The sequence below is a fragment of the Etheostoma spectabile genome, chromosome 21, assembly GCF_008692095.1.
Source record: "Etheostoma spectabile isolate EspeVRDwgs_2016 chromosome 21, UIUC_Espe_1.0, whole genome shotgun sequence".
In the NCBI taxonomy this organism is placed as follows: Eukaryota; Metazoa; Chordata; class Actinopteri; order Perciformes; family Percidae; genus Etheostoma; species Etheostoma spectabile.
This window is the reverse complement of record NC_045753.1, coordinates 19,464,874-19,488,889: the sequence shown is the minus strand read 5'-3', so window position 1 is coordinate 19,488,889 and position 24,016 is coordinate 19,464,874. Positions and strand designations below refer to the sequence as shown.

Here is a 24,016-nt window from a genome sequence, read left to right as displayed (position 1 = left end):
ACACACACACACACACACACACACACACACACACACACACACAATATAAAACATACAGCTCACAACATGAACAAAACTCCCCCCCCCCTGTTGTAATGAAATAGACACAAAAACAAATAAACATATGTATAAATGAGAACACCATAAGTCCATCACAAATCTCTCCACAACACAAATCCTTTAGGAGCCCTCCAGAAAGTTCCGGTATTTTCCCCATTTTCTGGTACATACACTAAGTCCAATCTGGCAAACTGTTCATACATTTTTTCAAATGCCAACGAATGTCTTCAACACACAGAAATAGAACCTGCTATAATTCCAATGATAGTCTTTACTTTTCACCCAACAATCAACATAATAAAAAATCATATCCAATACTATGTTAAGACCGCATTTCTTTCATAATTCACACTGCTTTGCTGCACAAAAAGGAGTTCACTATTAATTTTTTCCTCATAAATCCTTTAACAAGTGTTAATTTCTCTATAAGGGAATTTAAAAGTTTTGAAATTTCACTTATCACATTTTTTTTACATGATGTTCACCGTAACAATTTATTTCAGAGCAGGTACATTTTTCATTCCCGCAAATTAAGACATCTAGTACAATTCTCCAGCTACATTTTTCACCATCAGATTTTATGAACATGTTGCCGTGAGTCAACAGAGGTGCGACCACAGAGCAATTACTGCAACTGGGTCCTCTTGCTAACCGTAAGTCCAAAGTCACTTACAGTTATGGCCATCCTAAACCCCACCCAACCTGCTGTTCCTGACAATGATGACGTGATTTGAGCTGAACATAATGTTCTTGAGGGTGAGGGAGGGACATTGATACCAGTCTATTAAATAAATGTAGTAGAGTATAAAGTACAATATTTGCCTCTAGCAGAAATGGAAATACTCAAGTACAGTACAAGTACCTCAACATTGTACTAATGTACAGTACTTAAAATATGTACATGTACTTAGTTACGTTTGACGCCTGATTGTCTTTTTTTCCCCCACATCAATATTTACTGGAAAAAGATTATCTGTTCTTTCTACTCTTTCTACAGTATCTGTGCAATTTCCAAAGTCTCAGTCCTGGCAAAGATCCTTGAATTCCAGGAAAAATATAAAATTTACAGTTACAGTAAAACAGTTTCTACTTGATAATAATATCACCGATTTACAATCTGGTTTCCAATCTGGCCACAGTACCATTACTGCTGCAATGGTTGTGACAAATGATCTTATTGTGCCTTGGAAAAATATTATTATATACTTATTTGTGGAGTCACTGTTGCTGCTGAACAAACGTAGACATGGTGGGTTTGGTCCTAATGCTGTAAAATGGTCCAGAAATTATTTTGTAGCTCAAACTCAGTGTGTCGATGAAGTAGGACACTTTTCTTGAGATAACTAAAGGTGTCCCCCAGGGTTCAAGTTTGGGACCCATTTTGTTTTTATTATTATTTTATCTGCACCAAAGAGGTTATATTTTTTTGGCTCAGTGTCTGTGCGTCAACAGGATTTTCATAAAACCATGAAAAGGATAAAGCATGAGAAGAACTCATTACATTTTGTAACAGATCCGAATCACTGGGTGGACACACAAATTGTTTCTTGCTTTCATGATTAACATTGCAAAATAGGGCACAGGGGACTGGATTGGGATCCCGCCAGACAACACAAGTTCCACGGGAGGGGCAGTTTTAACAGAGACTGTTATGAAACTTTGCTGCTGGCAAGAGCCATGGATGTTGTCAGTGAGCAGATGGTTAAAAAAATAATTGGTGGGTCCTAGGATTTAGAAGACTAAAGCAGGCCATGAACTCCTCGCTGGCTGTACAGTAAATGTAAATTTCCACTTGTGGGACTAATAAAGGAAACATTATTATTAAGGAGATATAGCTTGGTGCTCTTCTTGTTATAAATGATTTGGTTAAGGACATTCAAGTTAAAACACACCTCTATGCTGAAGACACTGTCATTTATACTCATGCTCCCTCCATAATACAGGCAGTGGAGGAGATTCAAACTGCCTTTAACTGTATTGGTATTATATGTTTTTATATCTTACCCCCGGTAGTTACCAGCTTCGGTCATCTAAGTGGCAGTTTTTTTATGTACCCCAGGTTTATTCTAAGACACATAGAGTAAGTAAAGAGAGAGCACAGTTTGCTACTGAAAAATGTATTCAAACAGTAAAAAAGGGTTGAAGCTACTGATTTATTTTTTATACAAAAGACAAAGAGCCAATGGCCATGAACAGTGCAACACTAAGGCATTTCTTCATTGTCTACAAAACAGATTTTTCAAAGCCATCAAGGTCACCAGTCTGAAAACAAGAGTCTTGTTGTTAACACCTATTAAGGAGGCCACTTAATATTTTGTCAGTATTATAGTACTATAACCAATTACAATTACTCAAGTACTGTAGTCTACTTATGTTCAATTTTGAGGTAATTGTAATTAACTTGAGTATCTCATTTTAATGCTACTTTACACTTCTGCTTCACTATATTTTAGAGGCAAATTGAGTTTTTACTACACAACATTCATTTAACACCTAGTTGTTAGTAAGAAGATTCTGATTTAAGGTACAAAACATAATTATAACCTAACAGTGCAAGGTAATGTACCGAATTAACATGTACTGTAAAATAAATACTAAGGGGTAGATGAATGCAGCAGGCCTAATATACAGAAAGGTACAAAGCTTCCTCACTATTTGTACTTTTACCTTTGATGCTCAAGTACACATTGCTGTTCATACTTGTATATTTTTATCAAAGTAACATTTTAAGTGCAGAACTTGAAGTGTTTCTTTTTTACTTAATCTGTTTACACATGCTGATGGGCAACTTGTCCTTCAAGACAGGGTCATGTAACGTTAAAACAGCAGCCCCCACCGGCAGGTTTGGTTACACTTCCGTTGGCAAGTTTACTGATGTTATCAACAAAAGAGACACAAAAATAGATTAAACACATCACTTGAAAACACAAAACCTCTTCTGCTGCACTTGTGTGTTTTGAACATGCCATAAATGTTGTGAAACGGCCGCAGTTTAGTTAGGTTTAGGCACAAAAATGACTTAGTTAAGTTTAGAAAAAGATTGTGGTTTCAGTTAGTAAAAGCATGTATTGGTTAAAATCCTAGACTGTTTTAACATGTTTTGACTAGAAGGACATTCTCCGGCAAGACATGCCCTATCTCACAACGTTAATGCAGTGTATATTTTCCCAGTCAGAGAAATCATTTTTACAATTATTCTGACATCCAATGAATGCACCACAAAGGCCCTATCTCGCAATGTTAATGAAAGTGAAAAATAATTTCAGTGTACACCCTGTGATTATGATCCACTCCAAAATTGAATGGGTTCTTCCTTGGCCATGCTACACCCTTCCAGTCTACGTTACACAAAAATAAGGCCAATAGTTTTTCTATAATCCTGCTGACAGACTAACCAACAAACAAATGGTCAAACTGAAGCGGAAACAAAAAATCCAATACTCTTAAAATATAAATATAATATATAACAATATCAATTTGATTATGATATTCAAGAATGTTTAGTGTTTCTAAAATTTAAAACCTGTTTCAAGTTATTTATTGTCATGTGCACACTGCACATCAATTACAAGAAGCCGTATTTGACAATGTAAATCTTGGATCTAGGGCTCTCGCAAACAAAGAGAAACTAAATAAAAATCTAAGACATGATAGGACACTTTAATTATAGGGCTAAAATGTAAACATTGATAATAAATGAATGAAATTAATGTTATTTAAATGTAAGCAGGTATGTAGTTAACATATATGCAGCAGAGAATAAATAAATAAATATATAGAGAGAGGTGTTAACAGTTTGTATAAACAGTAAGTAAGTATATGAGGTAAAGTGACTGTAACAGTTTAATGAGAAAGTGAGTTCTAACATATGTTACCTGTTGTTGGACCAACAATTTGTGGACTTGGAAGGGAAATGTAACTGCCGGATGAATCTTTGTGCATTGATTAAACCTTCTTCCATTGTCATGTATGTAGTTAGAGTTGCTGTTGCCTTGGTTCTGAGCATTTGGGTTGATCTGAGGTCGATTCTGAGCATAGAAACTGCTCTGGGGTTGACTCTGAGCATACGGGTTCATTTCATCATGGTCATCAGGGAAACACTACAGTGAAAAGAGAATTTCTTCATGAGAAGAAAACCAAGCTTATGCCAGATTTTAACTTCTCTTCCTCTGCTGAATATTTTCTACTAACATTCTACTTTCTTTCTGTTCCATGAACTAAAACTCTTTTATATTTTGTACTTCTTTAATTTGCCCTTACTGCTCTCTTTCTTTGTACATCAAACACACAAACTTATACTCACCCGGTTCCTCCACATAGGGATCACGTTCACGGCTGGTGTTTGGAGTCATCTCCAGGTTGGTCCCGCTGTTCCAGCTGGTGGTTGTGGCCCGTGGGATCCTGGGCACCCCAGCATTGGCAAAATCTTTCAGGCCATTGGCTTGCCTGTTAACAGAGGTTGCCTGGCTGTTGATTAAGCTACCGTTAACCAATGGTTTATTGGCAGGAGGGTGGCTAATGTAAGACTTCCCAATGTCTGTATTTTTGTTTATAATGGAGCTCTTTGAATATCTAACAAAATAAAACAAAATTACAAATTACTATCTACTGTAACTGAATCTGAATTTCTGCATTATAGTCTTAATTCTATTTGCACATTTTCTAAGACTGAAATTAATGGCAAAATATGTGTCAAAAACTAAGAGAAGGCAAGCGTAAGTTAGAGAGAAACATGGCAAAGGCAGTAATGAATGACTAGAAGGGGGTGAGTGAATAGATGAGAAACTCACTTGCGTGCCACTATAGGCAGAAGAATGAGTGTGATGAGCAGCAGTCCCCCGAGCACAGAGCCAACAATTACCAGCACCAGCTTCCATGCTAACAAAACCCAATGAAAAGGACATCAATAACAAGGCCACGCTATTGAAATTAATTTAATAACAACTTTCCTATGAAACAAAATCTGCAGTGTTACAGGCACAATCCAGGCGAAGGAAAGTCATAGCAATAAAGAGCTCCACTGATTTCACACATCAAAGTCGGTTTACAGTTCTCATTTGAAAAGTTATAGTTTTTTGTGGCTTCAGAAGGAGCTGCACAAAATCTAATAAATGGCCTGCAATTTAGTCACCATTTTAAAATAAGTAAAAGCCTTACAATACAAATTCCTTGCCCTCTATTAGCATGGGAATCATGTAGCCTATACAAAATCTGCAGATCCTAACCAACACCTTCTTCATCACACTAATGTGTTGAAATGTTTCAGCAGGATTTTATTTCCCCAGAACATACATTCCATTTGCCCAAAGTTGCATATGAACATGACTTGGGGAAGTAATTTTACTGCAATGGAAAAGATTTGTGTCAATCAATTGTAGGAATGCCAATTTAGGTTTTGTTTCCTGACTTACAGGCGGCCTTTGTTGACTGATCATTAAACGCTAACCGACAAGCAGAAAACTGAGTCCCAGTACACCAGTCCTTGACGCGCAGACAAACTTTTTTGCGTCCGTGGACAGATGTGGACTTGTCACACAGCCACAATTTTGTGTGCATTGTTTTGAACACATGCAGCCACTTTCCTAGGAGTATAGTTTTTACCTGCTTAACTCATGGTATTAAATGATTTAAAAAAATGTAGATTAACGGTTAATTTACAAGATCCCAAATCATTTTTTTTTATGTTTTGTCAACTATGCAGTATCATTATTATCAAATAGTGATTTCTTATGTGTGTGTTTTTTTTTTTATATATTGTCATTATGCAATTTTGTAGTTGATGCTTTGCCTTTGCTGTCAAACACATGCTGTATACTCACATTCTTTGCAGGTAAAACCAGAATAACCAAATGGACAACTGAAAGACAAGAAGAATGGTTCATTTTATAATTTCATATGATTTCATTTATATCCATGCTCTCTACAGACAAAGGTCATATTTACAGTGGCTCTCTGCTTTTCCCCTCTCACTATGATTTGTATTAAATGTTGTTGGAATATAATTAGGTATATAATTGGATAGAAAACTTTTTTTACATTTTCAGAACAACTCACTTGACACATTTTTCAGAACCCTCAGCTTTTTGACCGCTGGGACAAGCTGCAAATGTAATAAGTAAAAGTTCAGGGATTTTAGATAAAGAAATTTCATTATAACACACACCACAACAAACCACACACACACACACACACACACACACACACACACACACACACACACACACGTTATGTCTTTTACACTCAATAAAGGCCCTTACCAATGCACATTTTGGTAGTGAAGTTTGTTTTAATGTAATTGTTCAAACAGGTGCAGGTAGACAATCCATCTGCCCATTTGCACGTTGTACTGCTCTTCTTATCACATAGGTCTGTACCTTTAAATGAAGGAAACAAATAAGATAAGGGTCCGTACACCAAATTCAAATAAATACAGTGGTGCAAAAAAAAAAAACTACATAATGTGAACTGTGGTCTAAAATGTTCTATGCTGACATAAGTTGAGAAATACCCTTATAAGTAAGACATTATTACTCAATGGCTGAATAATAATCTGTAATGATACTCTGTATACTGTACAGAGATCACTATGTGTGCAATGACTGAAGGCCTATGTATACATACCTGTAATCCGATTTTTACATGAGTTAGGCCCATTGGTCATCAGTATATACATACACACACTACATACACAATCTAATAATAGTTCAACTATGTGGGAAATATGCTTTTTCACATTATTGCCGAGTTAGATGAGAAGATAAACCCACTTGTGTCTGTCCAATAAATTAAAGATGGTCAGATTAGCATTAAGAGGAGGCTTAGGACGGCTAAAATAAAATCTTCTCTGCTTTCCTTGCAACCTTAAGGTAAAGACAGGACTGTAAGATATAGACATGTAAACCCACAATTAGTTGTTCTAACACTTGTTTTAAGGATTTAACAAACAAAATAGAACTTGTTAATGTAGGAGGTGCTGGTAGATACATTTTGTTTCCTTTGTACAAAACCAGGCTAGCCTTTTCCCCTTGCTTCCAATTTTTTGCTAAGCTAAGCTAACCATCTAATGGATCTAGATACATATTTACCGATGTATTGATTTTTTTTATTATTGCCTGACATGTTGAATTGTAGCTTAAATTATTTCCTGAAATGACTGAAGTGTCAATGGTCTTCTAAAAGGTGCAAATCATTTTGACCAACAGTTACCAGACTTCAATCAATCTGAGCGAATTACAAATAATAAACTAATGTAACACTTCTCGTTTAACATGGTCCTCCTACATCCCACAGGTAAAGTACCACTAGACTTTTGTATTATAATTGTTTAAGTCACTTTCTCATTGAGTAATCACAGTGTTGGTATGCAATCAAATACTCACCACTCTCACATCTTCTGCTGTCATAATTGTAGTTCTCACCAGCCAAGCACAAGCATGCAAAGTTTTGAGGGAAACAAGGCACACAGGTGCTCCCATCGCCACATGGGTTTCTATCACAAGGGTCTTAAAAAGCACCAAATAAAAAACACACACACACACACACACACACACACACACACACACACACACACACACACACACACACACACACACACACACACACACACACACACACACACTCTCTATGTGTTCACAGCATCATGTGAGCATCTAAAACAATAAAATCTTGGAAACACAGGAAATTACCTGGAAGCTTTGTAGTTGTAGGAACTGGTGTTGTTGTTGTGGGCTCTACAGTTGTAGAAGTCAGACCTGCTGTTTTTGTAGGCTCTAAAGTTGTAGAAGTTGGACCTGCTGTTGCTGTAGGCTCTGAAATTGAAGAAGTCGGACCTGCTGTTGTTGTTTTAGTAGGCTCTACAGTTGTAGAAATTGGACCTGCTGTTGTTACTGAAGGCTCTAAAATTGTAGAATTTGGACCTGCTGTTGTTGAAAGCTTTAGTTATAGAAGTCACACATGCTGTTGTAGTCTCTACAGCTGTAGAAGTTGATCCTGCTGTTGGTGTAGAATCTACAGTTGTAGAAGTCGCACCTGCTGATGTTGAAGGCTTTACAGTTGAAGAAGTCAGACCTGCTGTGGTAGTTGTAGGCTCTACAGTTGTTGCTGCTGTTGTTGGAGGTTGCGTAGGTGAGAATGCAACCCCTGAGACTGTTGTGGTTAAACAGCACAATGTAGCAGTTAATAAATGATAACCTGACTATTAACAAAGTGTTTAACAGCTAATTTTGAAATGCCAAACAAATTAGATGACATGGAAAATCAACTCTATCAAAACAATCAATTTAACAGGTTTCCCCAGATTTGGTGAGATCATCTATGAGATAGTATGGGTTAAAAGCTATTGATTCATCAGTTGTAAAAAAATAAATAAAACAAGAATGACCGTTTTATAATTTCAACCTTCTTCATAATAAAGTTGTAGCCTTAACTCCCTCAAATTATTAAAAGCCACAGTCAGTCAGCATATAATGTTGAAAGGATATGCTGTGATAGAATTATATACAGCATTACAATACAGCAGCATGAATTATGTAGAAGTTGGACCTGCTACCTACTTACCAAGACAGGCCACAACTAGCCAAAGGAGGAATTCTTGAGCCACTGGAAAATATCTTGCTGACAAAACTTCACCAAAAGTAAGAAAGCCAGAGTGGGCTATGAGTGAACGAGGCTTTAGGGCTCAGGTGTCCTTCACTGGCAGTTTTGACCATTGGCCACTTCCCTGAGGGAAGCACTGTGTGCCAAAGTACATTTCACACCCAGAAAAGAAGATTTGGTGTCCCCACTTTCCATGTCTACCAAGCCATTTATCTGATTATTTATCTTCCACGACATAGATCTGTCTCTGTCAGTTTGTCAAAATATAGCGTTGTCACTGTTTGCACTAAATATTTTACAGAATTACTGAATACCAGTTTTTTTTTTAAATGGAAAAAGCTTTAAAGCATAGGAGAGTTTACTGATATATGTTTTCATCATTGTGCAATAGCAAACACATCACACATGCATCAAGTGATGTAATGTACATGATTTCTGTCTGAACTTTTCTCCATAGCTGAAAACATATCTAACAAAATGGGAGGATTTGTACGACAATAAAAAACAAAATTACTAACTCTAGTTAAGTGTAATAACAAATAATGTATGTTTACTTGCTTTAATATTCATGTTTCAGCTTCTTTAAGTAAATAGCACATTTTTGTATATCTAAGCCTCAGACTTCATAAGTTACGTATAGGGGCTTTAATGAACAGGAAGGAGAAAAATTGCCAGTCAATTTGAGTTGCAATAAGGTTGACAAGACCTCAACATGAAAGTTGGAACATTTGAAAAGTCAAAGTTTGTTTTAAACATCACCTTAAGAATGTAGTAAGTAAGTCTAAAGTATTATTTTATTTTTATTTTAAATTTCATTGAGATCTAAGCTAACAACAAATCAGGACCCATAAAATATTATCCCCAAGTTGACCTTGAACCCTGTTGCATTAACACGACTAAAGTCTTGCACCATTTCAGCATCATCATGGGCGTCAGTGGAAAAATGGCTCAAATTGCCTAAAGATCAAAACAGGTATGTTTAAAGGCGAAGTAGTTCAAACACCAGTGTCCATGGGTGTTGGCTATGCTAATTAAGGTCAAAACAACAACATTGTAAAGCTTTTAGTATCAAAACATGGCCAGAATATTAATATTTATATATATATATATATATATATATATATATATATATATTTTTTTTTTTTTTTGTAATTTAAGTATTTTTGGACCTCTTCACAAAATTATTATTATTTTTTGTTTCATACATTATATATTTTTGTATCATATTTGTACTTCAGGCTTTTATGATAATTAATTGGTCGCTTTTCATTTTTTGAAAGCAAAGACATAAATTGCATTAGGCGTCTGTTCTATATCATCTTCCACTAACTGCTCCATGTCCATTGAATTGCCATCCATAAATACTCGAAGTGCATCCTTTACTGTACTTTTTTCCTGTCTACGAAAATAAGTAAGCCATAAGTCTCTTATTTGTGGTAGTAAAGTTTCATTTAGCTGTTTTAGCTGTGATTAACCTAGAGGTCACACAAGGTAATTTTATACATGGACACAAGTTAGAGAAAGTGGTCTCAATACAATAAAATGGCTACTATGGACTAACAACATCAAACATTATACAGTGGGCTCGTTAAATCCACAAAAGTCTCAGTTTTTCTGTCATACCCAATTTATGCAACTCAAAGCCTGTTTAGGGACCCCAATATGCTGAAATACTTAAATACACCATTTTAGAATGGGCGAATATAACAAATGTGTGCTGCATGCAAAGAGATGCATAGTTTTTGCCCCAAACAGCATGGGATCAGGGATTAGCATAGTGGGCATGTCTGTAAAGAGTAGTCGTGGGTTGGTAGGCCTACCCACAGAACCATTTTCCCATTTTCATTTAGATATCTTGAGGTGAGAGGTCATGGGCCCCTTTGAAAATGACCCTGCTAGTTTCCCCCTCACCATAATTAGCATGGAGGAAGCCATAGCTGCCATGGCATGGTTGCTACCATGGATTCTTCAGATCGTCTACTTTAACAACATAGGCCTACCACTAACGTTAGCGTGGCGCTAGCTTAAAAGAAATATATAAAAATGAATAAAAAAGGTCCCTCAAAGTAGGCTACCTGCAGTAACAATATCACATTTTAACACGATTTTACTTAAAATAAACTACAAATATTTAAAGTATTGGTAACAATATAGATGTTATTCTTACCGTAACGTCTTCAAAATTAGCAAAGATTTCCATACAAAACATCGGCAGCTCGGTGAATGCGTTACGTATTACGTAGGAATGGTAAATGAGGGCAGCCATTTTTGATTTTGTATTCTGGCCTCTACTGCCTGCAGCGTGTGGACAGTCCACCAGGGGCAGAGAACATGTATCAGATTGTATACAACAGGGTTTTGGCTTTACAGGGTACACATCTACCTGCACACTGGTTACTTCATAATGAATATTATACATATTTCGTATACTATGTATTTAGATTGTACATTTTTATTCAACACTTGTATATACATGTAGCCTACATTCGTGTAAGTATATCTTTTGAGTAGGTGTTTTGATCTTTTGCGGTCTTATTTTTATGTTACGATTTACCAGAAATCACATTGCTTTGATAAAAAAAGGAACGGATTTCACTATTCATTTTTTCCCTCACAATCTTTAAGTTTTAAAAGATAATTTCTCAAAAAACAACATTTTTGAACTGGGGTTCTGCTTATTATCAACTTATTTTTTTTTTACATGATGTTCACCTCTATAGTTTATTTCAGAGCAGGTAAAATCTTCATTCGTGCAAATTCAGACATCTAGTACAATTCTCCAGCTACATTTTTCACCTGCAGGTTTTATGAACATGTTGCCTTGAGTCAATAGAGGTGTGACCACAGAGGAATAACTGCCTCTGGGTCCTCTTGCTAACTGTGGTCATCCCAAACCCCACCCAACCTGCTGCTCCTGAGAATGACGGTCGTGATTGCAGTTGAACATGAAGTTCTTGAGGGGGAGGGAGGGATAGTGACACCAGCTTGGTAAAAAGTGGCAGTGTCAGTCATCACTTGAGGTCACATACTCGATTCTGAAATCAAGCTTCCAAAATCAAACAAGGCAGGGGCAGAAGGAAGGGAAGATTTCTTCAAACCAATTATACTGTAAGTTCACCCTGAGATATGGTTCTGCTCGAGGTTTCAGCCTCTTAAAAGGAAGTGTTTCCTTGCCTCTGTCGCCTAGTGCTTGCTCTTGATGGGAATTGTTGGGTTTCTGTAAATACCATCACAGAGCACGGTCTAGACCTGCTCTTTTATAAAAAAGCGCTGTGAGATAACTGTTGTTGTGATTTGGCGCTATATAAATAAAATGGAACTGAGTAACCATTCCTGATGTATTAAAATTATATTTATAGTTCTATAATTATATAGCTATTATTACCAAAACAATGTAAACAATTTTTCAGGGTAATGTAAGATAAGAAACTTGCATTGTCATTTTACATTTAACAAAATTGGGATGGCACATATTCTGATATTAAAGAAAATATAAAATAAAGGCTAAATAAGAGCCATTCTTGATATGCAAATAAATAGCAGCGGCATAATAGTGTAGTAGACCTAATATAAGTCAATTTCTAATATACAATACCTGGTTTAATATTTGACAAAAATCCCACTGTGTACTTTTTTGTAACAAAAAGTTTTTATTGGCTTCTCTAATCCGTTCATCATCTCAATAACAGGTACAGCCTGGGAAATCATATCACAAGGGGTCTAGAACATATAAGACAAAGGAATGGGGAGGCTTCTGCTACAAAATTTGGTATTGAGGTGACAGTCAGAAAAAAAGCCATACAAAAAAATGTCTTTATCATGCATACTGGAGAAAAACTCAAAAAAAAATTGAGAACACACATTTTTAGTGTTTTTGTACATTTTTGTAAACAATATCCTTCTAGAGATCATATCAAAACACATTATGGCAAGTAACAAAAATAAGGGATATAACATGAGAAGAATTAATGTTCTATGAGGCATCTAGAATGCAACACTGCTTGGCGTGGATGTTTTTACAGAAAACAAAAATACATTTGCATTTAGACGGGTCATTTGCTCTAGAATTGTAAACACAGGCAGTGTTAAATGATTATACAATATATCGAAACCTATACTACAAATATTTCCACTACATACATGAAACGCGTGTCCCTGCTTTCTTACGCTTTAGTGATATGAGGTATATTTAGGTCAATCGTCATGTCTTTTTTTTGTTTTGTTTTTAATCGCAGTCTCTCACCCACTCTCTCTCTCCTTTAAAAGCATAGTGTGTGTTTTGAGTGAGGTGGCTGGTCAGTCAGTCTTTGTTCCCTGTGATCTGAGCAGCTTCAAAGTCTCTTGGCTGTGGAGCTCACAGACATAGGGAAAGGGGAGGGGGGGGGGTTGTCTCACAGGAAATCAACTAAATTAAATATCAACCCTGGCTGCCGGGTTAGAATGGCTTTAGCCACGGAAGACAAAGAAGGCCATTGTTCATTCTTGTGAGTGCAGGGCTGGATTTTGGGGGAGAGGTGATAACTTTTCTGTTTCTTAGCTGTATTATTGAAGCAGTTTCTTGCAATCACTACAACAGTGGGGTAAAAAAAAAAATAATCACGAGTAGTAGGATTGAGTGGTGATTACTTGCCAAAAATATCAGCTACTGAGTTGTGTCGTGGCTGGTGGAGAATAAATTAAAGGGTTTGGGTATGTATCCAACATACTCATGGGTTCAAAAATATAAGGGTTCCAGCATGTCAGCCTGTCTCTCCAAACACTTAAATACAAAGAGGTACTCTCAGAATATTGTATTACAAAATTATGGCAAATCATCTTTTTACATCGCCCAACAAAGAAAAAAAATACCCCCTCCCGGCTTCTTCTAAAAGCAACAAAATACATTTAGATGCCCATGTTCATGCCTAGTCAACCTCTATCAAACCCCCCCCCCCATTCCTCCCTCCCTCCCTCCCTCCCTTGTTCACAGTTTTCTCCTCTTAAAAATAATAATAATCATCATATCACATTGCAAATTGAATGGGTTGTTGTTGCTGTTTCCAATGATGATTTGTTTAAAAAAGTGCTTGTTTGATTCCATTGACACAAAAAGGAACAGCGTGGAGTGGAGTAGAAAAGTGGTGACTTGTTTAAAATAACTCAATCACTTTAGCAACAGCGTGATAAAAAGATCACAAATTCATGTTCATTGCTTTCTGAGACAGCCAGAACAGCAATAGGTCGAACTTTGTCTAAGCTGCGTGTGTTCTACTGGCCACAACCCGAGGAGTGCATGGTTACAGAACAGCCAGTTATGTTCTAACATCCTCTTCACTTCAGAACATGCTGTGGGCTGAACTCCACTACAATTCATACTACCTCGTGTACATGTGGCTCTCAAAAGAAATGTGATGTCTTCACAATTGACACAACAGTACCATAATCTCAACAAAGCTACATGCAGTCGAAACCAAACATGATCATGTATTGTAATTTGTTGTTCTGACGAGTTAAAAAAAAACAACAACAGTAAATCAAAGCTTTGTAGTCTCAAAGTACACCTGTAAAAACTGTGCTAATTGCATCTCATTATACAAAGTCTTATTACACAATTTTGCCTTTTTTCCTGAGTTAATACGTTTTTTGTAACAGACAATATATACTTTTTTTGCCATTTGAATTCTGGGCCTTTCCCTGCCACAATTGTTATTATTGAACTTATCAACATTATTCATTGTTACTTTACAATGGGATGATGATTGGTAAAACACAAGAGTTCAGAAAAAGAAATCAAGCAAGTTTATAGCTACCCTCTAAATGTTTTAAATTACATTTAAATCTACGGTACGTTCATATCAAAATCACTACTTAAAAAAAAAAAATAAAAAAAAAGGAAGCGACGAAACACATAATTAGAAGATTAAAAAAAATTGCATTTGAGGCCATGATAGACCCTCCCTGGTCATTTTTGTATTAACATTTAATGGCAGTGTATAAAAAAACAAAACTTTGCTACAAGAACAAAATTAGGATGGGTATAGGGACTGTATGGACAGTAACAGAACAGCCCCCTGCTGGATTCACCTCGTTTGACCCTTATCTGAAACTTTGGCTTGTCTGGGTTTTTGATCCTGTACTCACTGGCTCACTGACGTCAGCTAACAAACTGGTATACCCTGAGAATTCTGACACTGGAGTCCGTATTCGGTGGTCGACCTCTGTCCCAGGATCACTGCCATAGCTCAGAGGGGTCCCCCGCCCTGACTTGAACTGGGAACCAAAGGCCTGGGCGAAGTTCTCGATCTGATACGTGGTTTCTTTAGGGGGGTTCAGCGGGGACAGATCTGGGTAGTTGGAGCCGTTGGCGGTTGCAGCACTCCCTCCGGCCTTGGGCTGCTGCCCCTTGGAGCCCTCTGCTGAGAGAGTCAAGTCCTGGGGAGGTAGGTTGAAGGTGCCAGGGGAGTGCTGCTTCTCCAACTGCTCAGTTAGCTCCTGAGATGGAGTCAGCTGCTGGTGGCTAGTGGGTTCCAAGCTGATGTGGTAGCCTGCCTGGGAGGGGGAGCCGACGAGCATGCCATAGTGGGACTTGGAAGAGGATGAGGAGGAGTTTGATGAAGGGGCGACGATGGGCAGGGGGGAGGAGACAGCAGGTGGGTAGCCACAATCCATTGGGGATGTGGTGTACACGTGTTTGTCTGAGAACAAGGGCCCCGTAGGACTGGAGCTGCTGGACAGGAGTGGGAAAGGCCCCGTTGGGCCAAGGCTAGGGAAGGGTCCACTATGGCTGGTGCGCTCAAGGGCCTGCAGGAGAAACTTCGAGTACTCGCTCATCACTGCTGTCTTGTCACCACCGTTGGGAGAGTCGTCCTCCAGCTCAGGTGTTACGGGGGCTGCTGGCTGGAGGTCTACGTGGTGTGGGTGGTCTGACAGGTCGAAAGTCACATCATGGTGGTGCGTCCCCTCTGGCTTATGGCTATAATGGTCTAAAAGGCTTTGCAGTACCTCATCAGGAATGCCCGACTTGTCGTGCTTTAGTTCCAAAGGAGAGGAGTCCAGCATGGCCAGCGTGGGTTCAGGCCCCAGGGAGCCCTGGATGACACTATTGCCCTGGGATGCAATGTGCAATGAGCCGGCTCCATAGTCATTGTGAACAGCATGGAGGTAGCGCCGCTTCTTAACAAACTGCATTGCATCATCGTAGTTGCTGCTGGTGGTGGGCCCCTGCTTGTTTCCCCCGGCTCCCTGGAGTAGACCCATGTTATCAAGGTCGGAAACCTCCACATGATCCATAGAGCCAGGCTTGTGGCCCAACCGTTTTTGTCCGTCAGCACTGTCTTCCAGAGAGAGGAGGCCCTTGTCCAGGCCTTTGCGGCCAGCTTTTTTAAAGACCAATTTGGGAGTACGTCCCTGGATGGAGGGGCCAGAGCCCGAGGGGTGCTCCATGCTGAAGTCCTGCAGGCCCAGTTCACGGACAATTCCCCCAGAGGACGAGGCTGCTGATGCAGAAGCATTCTTCTTCTTCTTGCGCTCACCGCCATCACCGTTTTTGGACTTGGCCCTCTTGCGCCCCGAGGTGGTAGAGTTTCCCTGAGTGAGTGAATAGCTGCCCTGGCCTAGTTCCGCTTCGCTGAGTTCCAGCATGCTTGGGTCCAGGCCCTTCTTTATGGCTTCTCCACAAGTTCGTTTGTGCTTCAATAACCGGTCTGTTCTTGAGAAAAACTAAAAGTAGACAGAAAGAAAATGGATGAAGAAAAGAGGAGTATAAGCTTAGTTTCCACTAAATGGAAGGAAGCAGTTCTAAATCCTATATATTATTAATTTCTTATGAACAGAAAATATACCGCAATGGTACCATTGAACTTAATGAGAAAACATTAAGTTCCCTGAAATCTTCTGACACTGAATGGCTTTATAAGGGATTTAAGTACAGAAAGACAACATTTTGAATTGCTTGCATGCTAATGATAATAATGCATGTTACTTATTCACACTGTTCAATAAAGGCCATTTCAAAAAGTATATATACAAAGCCAAATTCAAAACACATTAAAGTAGAAGACAAAACAGTGGTAAGCTACTTAGCAAACAGACTAGATATAACCTACTTGCTGGCAGGTATCGCAGCGGTATGGCTTCTCGCCACTGTGTGTCCTCTTGTGTCGCTCCATATGGTACTTCTGGATAAAACGCATGTTACACTGGTCACAGCTAAAAGGCTTCTCTCCTGCAAAAGACATTACAGTGTTAGGCCTTGTGTCACAATAGCAAGGTTTATATAAACTGATGTTGGTGACATGTGAACGCAGCAGTGCTTTAAAATAAAAAACAAAATCCTGAAACTTTTTTGGGGGGGGGGGGGGGGGGGGGGCAATTTGGATTTTCATATTGCAATAATATCATTGAATAATTTCTTTCTAGATGTTGTGTTGTTACATTGGCCCGGTCATCATCAAAAAAGCAAATTGGTACATTCTTAATTTGTCCATGGTGACATTAGTTGCTTCATGTACATTTCTTAATAACTTTGCTTCGTTTAGCTTTTCATTTAGCTAGACGTCTAAACTCTGGGCCAAGGCCGTTATGTTTAAATAACGGCCATGCTGATTCCAAACAGACAGCTTTGTCAAGGCAGTTTGGACTACAGACTTTTACACAGTGGCCATCGTTAATGACATATTGTGTTCCGCTATGAACGTGCACACACGCATTGTTATCACAAACACGGTCGGTCAGCGAAGGAACAGCGGTAGCCGTCGATGGAATAACGTAATCGTATGACAGAGTGCACGAAACAAAGCTTTATGACTATCATCTAATGACTAGCAAGCACATTCTTACCACTGCCGCCGTACGGTGAGTATCCTCCTCGAACATACGCTGCAGCCGGGTGCTCAATTTGAGGCACCGAGTGCTAAATGGCTTCCTGTCTCCACCCTTTTCCTCTTGTCCTCTATTCATGCCCAGCTCCATTTGTTTTTAACTCCTTTCTCAACTAAAACTGTATCTATATTTTTTAGCCACGTTACCATGGAGACCACACACACTGCACTCTCGCTTTTCAGCAAGGACCCGCCCTACTTTGCATCTGATTGGCTAAAACTCCTTTCACTGGTAGGTGGAATTTCAAGGATTGGTTAAACCTAGTGCATCAAAAACAAATCCTATGTGGACTTTTTTATTTATTTATTTTTTGAAAATAGTCATATCCCAGAAATCCGGCACCAGGCCCGAGTACTTTAAGCTCTGCGTTAGAACTGTGTTCCTCTGATATAATTGGTAGGTGAAATCAATTGACTTGAAAATATAAAACCGCATGCAAGTTCCAAAATGTATGTATTTATTTATTTTTCCTCACGGCCGCGCGCCGGAGTTCCGGCACGGTGCCGGAATACTTTAAGCATAGACGCAGTCATTCCAAAACACTTCAGATCACTACATATCCAGATGCAGAAACTCACCACTGTGGATCTTCTCGTGCCGCTGGAGGAGATACTTCTGGATGAAACTCATGTTACACTGACTGCAGCGGAAAGGCCTCTCACCTGTGCGATCAAGAGTACAACAATCCGCTCACCACATTAATTAATTAACTCTCAGCCTGTCGAATAACTGCGTTAACCATATGGTCACAATGACACATGAACCTGTGTCATTTTATCAAACACCTGGTGCATGAATACAAAATAAAATGCATTAGAGTCACGTGCTAAACAGTCTAACACTAACAATAAATATGCTTAAGAAACTGACTGTATTGCATTGTGTATTTAGAATGGTGCAGGGCCCCTTTACAGAACACCATTTCCCACGTCTAAATTCTGACATACAAATACTCTGTAAACTGCAGAGACCATTTGTCAGCTACAGTAACACTCAGAAGAATAAGGAAACTGAGATCTAAAAAAGAAAAATCTAGTTTTACTTTAAATCATTTATAAGTTCAACATCCAAGTGCCAAGGGAGGCATTTCCAGCAAAGAGAATGACTATGAGGTCTAGAAATACATGAGTAATCATTGAGTCATCCCTGGCTTTAGCAATGTCTGGTTTCAAGTAAGGCCCCAAGCACTCATGGTGAAGGGGAAATTAGTGAGATGGGAGCTCAGTGAAGCGCGTAATTTAATGTCTAAGGGGTTCTGAGAGGGCTGCGTTTATTAATGGAAATTTGTGTTTTTTGGGCAACCTTGGTAATATATTATAATACCAGATTTCATGCAAATGAATCTAGGGATGTATATTATATAATGTATATATACAAATTACAACAGGGACCTTAATCATACTTTTACTATAACTTGGCACTTTACAGTCTTGACACAACTTGAACTTGGTGGAGAGAACAGACTGCCTTCTGTAGCTGTATCTGTCCTGCTTCTGAACTAACATATCCTGTGTGCATCACTTTTTTCAACATAGCATATCTATTCAGAAATGGTGCATTTTGTGAAGGGAGTAGTGGACATAGTTGTTAAATATTTGAATATAGACACTTTAAATGTATAAATTCTAGAAAAATACTCAGTCTAGAGAAAAGTAAAGCACTGACAAGCAGCGAATGTCTCTCACCTGTGTGAATGAGCACATGTCTGCGCAAGTGGTAGGAGCTGCGGAAGGCAGCATTACAGTGCTCACAGATATGTGGTTTTGAGTTGGGAGACAAGCAGACTCCATCTGCATCCAACATCATGGCCTAAAAGGAGAGAGTACAAGTAAGATATTGTTGACTTCTACCCATCATGTTAGCGCAGCTCAAACAAATTGAAAGGCTAATTGCCTTTTTTTCCATGTGTAGATATTTTTTTCTTTATTAACCTTTGCAGCATCGTTGCGTTTTCTTCGTGCTTTGCCTCCCTGTCCATCCCCATTGCTCCTCCGCCCTCTTCTACCTGAGGAATCTTTTGGCTCTTTAACTGGTCTTCCATGCATCTAAAGTCAAACGGCAAGGTAAGTTTACCACAAATAGAGGCAGAAACCGTTACTGCAAGAGGAAACAAAGGTCTACAAATAAAAGCCTGTACATCACAATTTCTGCTTAAGCAGTAAGGGGCGAACTAAACACAAACAGGGCAGTCTGGCAAATGAATATGTCAAGTTCAACTAAATATTATATTCTAAACAAGATTTAGAACAAAAACAACCCTTTCTCACCGGTTCACCAAGAGAACGAACGTTGCTGAGGCTGAGGTCATGCAGGAGCATGTTCTGGTGATTTTGGTGGTGGTGGTTGCCGAAAGACATGTCCGGCATGTCAGTACCACTCTTCCCCGGGACCCCTCCAGCACAGTTCACCCCTACTCCTCCACCCCCACCATAGAGGGGCATACGGTAATCCAGCTCGCTTAGTCGCTCCTGCTTAATGCCCATGCTTTGGAGGAAGCCCCCGGTGTTCACAGCAGTGGCGCCATGGTGTTCCGGGGGCGAATCACGTTCTTTCTTCAGGATCATCTCCTGAGGAAGCTCGCCCATAACGGACTGGGACGCCAGCCGTGTAAAGCTGGTGACGGGCGGCAGGTGGCTGAACATAAGCATACCTGGTGCAAAATTGGGATCCATACCACCGTTGCGCAAAAACTCATTGCCTAATTTGTCTTGGATAATACTCATAGTGGTGGTTTTGCTTTGTGCAGGGAAGAAGGAGGGCAATAAATCTAAAGCGGAATGCAGGAGAAGAATATCCTGGAGGAGAGGGTAGATAAAATTGTCATGTTAAGTATTGAAGATTTCAGACATTAATAAACACACAATTCAAAGTATTGAATTGTCACATTTTTGTTGCAGCCCAAGTGTTTAGTTTAACATTTCACTTCTATGTCTTGCCAGTAAAGTAAATTTAGTAACTGCTATAGCCTTCCCGGTGTGTACTGCATGCACTACAATGTTCTCTGAATTTCCTCTCAGTCGCCCATTCCTTACTTAATTTGATTTATTAGGTTTTACCTAAAGGAAAAAATATGTTGAAAACATACTTTTATTCACACTGACGAAAAAAACTCATCACCAGTAACTTCTAAATTTAGATAAACACCTGATTTTGGGAGACCTTTTGAAATACAGCAGCGCATATTGACACATTCATCAGAGAAATAAAATGAAATGAGGGCAGTCATCATGAAAGAAACTCAATTGTCTATGACATTTATTCAAGAGAGTCTAATAGAAGATAAATGAATTGAGTAAATGTCTGCGAAGTTATTAGTAAAATAGATAAAATAGAAAATGTGGTTAAAAGACCCCAAAAGACACATTTAGGATGAATAATATCAATGATCTGTGATGAAGTGACTGCAAAGTAAAAATTGGGAAGCTCTGTACTCCAGGGTTATGTTCAATAAAAGAAGGGAAATTAATCCAAAATTGCCTCTGACATATTCAATCCTCAACCCATTTTGTTCTGCTTGCAGCACTCAGCACCACATGTGTCTTGGACTGTAGCCAAAATCAAATATGTGCAGTAGGTTGATAGTGTTTGTACAGACATCCCTATTGTTTTCACACCTTTATGCATGCTGGACTGCGCCGCTTGCCATCTTTGGCTAATAAACCAACATGAATGAAAAAGCTGATGGCAATGGTTGCAATACTGGCAAATTACTCGGTTCACTACACATGCCTAAAACAAACGATATTTAGGTCAACTACATCTAGACATTTCAGTCAAATTAGGCAGTCGGCTGCTAAGTGGTACCTTTACGTGTATTGAAACGAGCACATAAAACTAGAGTGAGAATGTATTGTTTAGTCTAGACCAGCCGACCATTTGGCTACGCGACACGGAATTCAACAGAAAGCGGATGAGCTTTTGTGATGCATAATAGTTAGCTAGCTAGTTAGCATAGCAAGCAAGCTAGCCGATTAGCCACAATGAGACAATCAACGCACCTTTACGTCGTCAATCAAAACAATAGGCTAGGACGCATTACAAGCCAATATCCACCATTAAAATAAACTCAAAACAACACTTAAAGTTAAGTGGCTTCAAATACGCCGCATATTTACTCAATACATGTCTAATATAATCCGTTGTGGTCAATGTAGCTAATGTTTAGCATGGTAACGTTACCTAGTGTTGCTATCAAGCTGGCTAACACTAAACAGGATCCATGATTTGATGCAATTCGAATATATTGGCTATTTAAAATGCAATTCTATGAGGGGAAGCAGCCTAAAACGAAATGGCACTAATCACTCACAGAAAAATCGCAGTGATACGGAGAAATTAAACAGCAAGTTTGATTTAAAGTAAGGTCAGCGGCATAAATTGCTCATTCTCCAATTCCCAAGCTTTGATGACGCTCGTGAAATCAAATCTGTCTGGCGCTCTATTTATTGTTACCTAATTGCAGCTGTAATTACAACTGCATAACGCTTACCAGTACATTCGGTTAGCAAAATATTCCTCGGCGACTGCGGTACATGTGCCCTTCAGATCCAGGGACCGAGGTTAATAAAACTGCGCTTTAAGGCAGCTGTGTTTATAACAATCAAGCTGCCATGAGCTAGCTAGTTAGCTGCTAGCTGCCCCACTGAAACCCCGCATTACGGCCCATGCAACAGAAACAATGATGCTGGGTCTCAGTGCATCTCCCCGAGCCAGACAATTCCGTCGCGTAAATCTCGACAAAACCAAAGTACACCCCACAAGTTAAAATCTATTTAGCTTCCCACTCACCAACACATGACCGCAGTAGGTTTCAAACTTGCCTATATTATCTCTGTGTTCGTCACTTTAGGGTTTTATTGCCAAAATACTGTGCTCCGGCGGTCGCTACTTTCGTCCATCTTGTCCTGGCGCGGGGAATTGTGGGTGTAGCGGACGGGTCGTGAGAGGAGACGAGGCGACAGGCGAAGTCTGCTGAGGTTTGGGTTTGAGAGAGACTCAGTGGACAAACTCAGTGGTCTTATAATAGTATCATAATATAAAACATCCATGTGGATACAGCTGTGCGCTATAGTAATGTAAACCCCCTGGACCCATTAACATGAACAGATACTTCTGTAATGTAGAGAGACCTGGCGTTGTGCAACTCTTTGTCTTTAACGTTATATGTAAATCAGGACCATACATTAGGCTAAAGGCTACGATCAGGACACAAGAAACAATTCCTTAACATTTCTCCTTAACCAGCATCTCCAACTCCCTCCTCGTTTTACAATTTAAGATTGATTTTTATAATGCCAAATTGTTAGGCCTGGTAATTAGGTATTCTATCATCCCACTTTAAACTTTAATCATTGGGTTAGGTTATGTTAACATAGGCTACAATGTATTTTAATGACATACAAGGTATTGGCTACTTAGCAACATATATTTATTTTTGCATTTTTTCTGTGTTTATTTATTTAATATAGTTTTGTGTTTCTGGTTTTGTACATTAGAGTTGGTGTTATGGTGTGTTGGAATTTGATTTTGATTTTGATGGCGTGTCCAATAGGGCCCCATGAAGAATAACCTCTGATGGGATCCTAAATAAAATGAAATGAAATTTAGCACAAAAAAAATCACCCTGCCACAAACTGTATATTTTCTTTATAAAATGTTAAGACATTTTTGGGGCAACACAGATATGCTCTGCTCAGATCCTATTGAGGCTAGCACAAATGTGATTCACATACACACAAAATTATGCACTGATCCAAATTTTCACTCATATCTTCATACTCAAGGTATCTACTGATACATATTACTAATCTGATACCAGTGCTCTCATATTTATCAGCTCAGGTAACATGAAGCCAGGGGCCCTAAATTTTGAGTTAGTGGCCTGCCGTGACTGAATGGTAGTTAAAACACGGAATTGTATGATGACATGAAGGATGAATAAACTGCATGTAATATGAATCGGTCACATTTAGCAGTTGCCTTAGCAAAGTCAGTGTTAAAGCCAATTCATGTATCAGATCGGTATATCCCTACACAAAACTACAGCACTGGATTACCAATTGAGCAAAGCAGACAACAGCCCTGGAGCACAATACCCAACTTTCCTATTAACAGATTTTCGATAATCTCATTAATTACAAACTTCATCAGAGAATTATCTTCAGTGCAGATATTGTTGATTAAGGCGAGCCTTTCATTATGACCTTATGTTATGTCCCTGTATTGTATAATGTCCCTCTGTCAAAATAAACTGATTTTAAGACCTTCATTATTTTTGTTTATATTGTCTTCACACATGCCCAATTTTTGCCCCCTTACTGTTCCATTCCTTCGATTGAATAGAACATTTTCTCTTTGTGTGTGTGTGTGTGTGTGTGTGTGTGTGTGTGTGTGTGATTGATTCACCATGACAAGAGTGTCCTTCCTTCTTAAATGTTGAGGCACTACATTTGCGGCTTGGTAGAACTGATTATTTTAATTGCTTACACAATGATCCTGGAGA

At 38.8% G+C, this 24,016-nt stretch overlaps 2 protein-coding genes across 6 annotated transcripts; both read right to left on the bottom strand.

The window, feature by feature from the left end:
* Positions 1–3,744: 3,744 nt before the first annotated feature.
* On the bottom strand, positions 3,745–6,457 carry LOC116671335 (mucin-13). Of its 4 annotated transcripts, none has more exons than XM_032502553.1 (6): positions 6,318–6,457; positions 6,115–6,160; positions 5,880–5,917; positions 4,851–4,938; positions 4,364–4,632; positions 3,904–4,160 (listed from the first exon to the last, which is right to left on the bottom strand). In XM_032502553.1, exons 1-6 carry the CDS (start codon positions 6,325–6,327, stop codon positions 4,150–4,152), a joined length of 462 nt encoding a protein of 153 aa, XP_032358444.1. In that variant the 5' UTR covers positions 6,328–6,457; the 3' UTR covers positions 3,904–4,149. The 4 variants fall into 4 exon arrangements, with proteins under 4 accessions (XP_032358446.1, XP_032358443.1, XP_032358444.1 ...); XM_032502556.1 differs by having other exon boundaries at positions 3,907–4,160; positions 4,364–4,506; XM_032502555.1 differs by having other exon boundaries at positions 3,745–4,506.
* A 5,827-nt stretch (positions 6,458–12,284) lies between these two features.
* On the bottom strand, positions 12,285–22,463 carry znf281b (zinc finger protein 281b). 2 transcript variants are annotated; one of them, XM_032502443.1, is made up of 7 exons: positions 22,303–22,463; positions 19,782–20,309; positions 19,446–19,559; positions 19,200–19,323; positions 18,093–18,185; positions 16,740–16,858; positions 12,285–16,353 (listed from the first exon to the last, which is right to left on the bottom strand). In XM_032502443.1, exons 2-7 carry the CDS (start codon positions 20,235–20,237, stop codon positions 14,731–14,733), a joined length of 2,529 nt encoding a protein of 842 aa, XP_032358334.1. In that variant the 5' UTR covers positions 20,238–20,309; positions 22,303–22,463; the 3' UTR covers positions 12,285–14,730. The 2 variants fall into 2 exon arrangements, with proteins under 2 accessions (XP_032358334.1, XP_032358335.1); XM_032502444.1 differs by having other exon boundaries at positions 18,093–18,176; positions 22,303–22,462.
* Positions 22,464–24,016: the final 1,553 nt, after the last annotated feature.

Coding starts and splice junctions, on each gene's coding strand:
- LOC116671335 (XM_032502552.1), bottom strand. Junction 5,918..6,114: donor GGTTCTGAAAAATGTGTCAA/GTGAGTTGTTCT, acceptor CTTGTCTTTCAG/TTGTCCATTTGGTTATTCTG. Junction 4,939..5,879: donor TGGTTTTACCTGCAAAGAAT/GTGAGTATACAG, acceptor GGGTTTTGTTAG/CATGGAAGCTGGTGCTGGTA.
- znf281b (XM_032502443.1), bottom strand. CDS start 20,237: ATGAGTATTATCCAAGACAAATTAGGCAATGAGTTTTTGCGCAACGGT. Junction 19,560..19,781: donor TTCGTTCTCTTGGTGAACCG/GTGAGAAAGGGT, acceptor GTTTGACTTTAG/ATGCATGGAAGACCAGTTAA. Junction 18,186..19,199: donor ACATGTGCTCATTCACACAG/GTGAGAGACATT, acceptor GTTGTACTCTTG/ATCGCACAGGTGAGAGGCCT.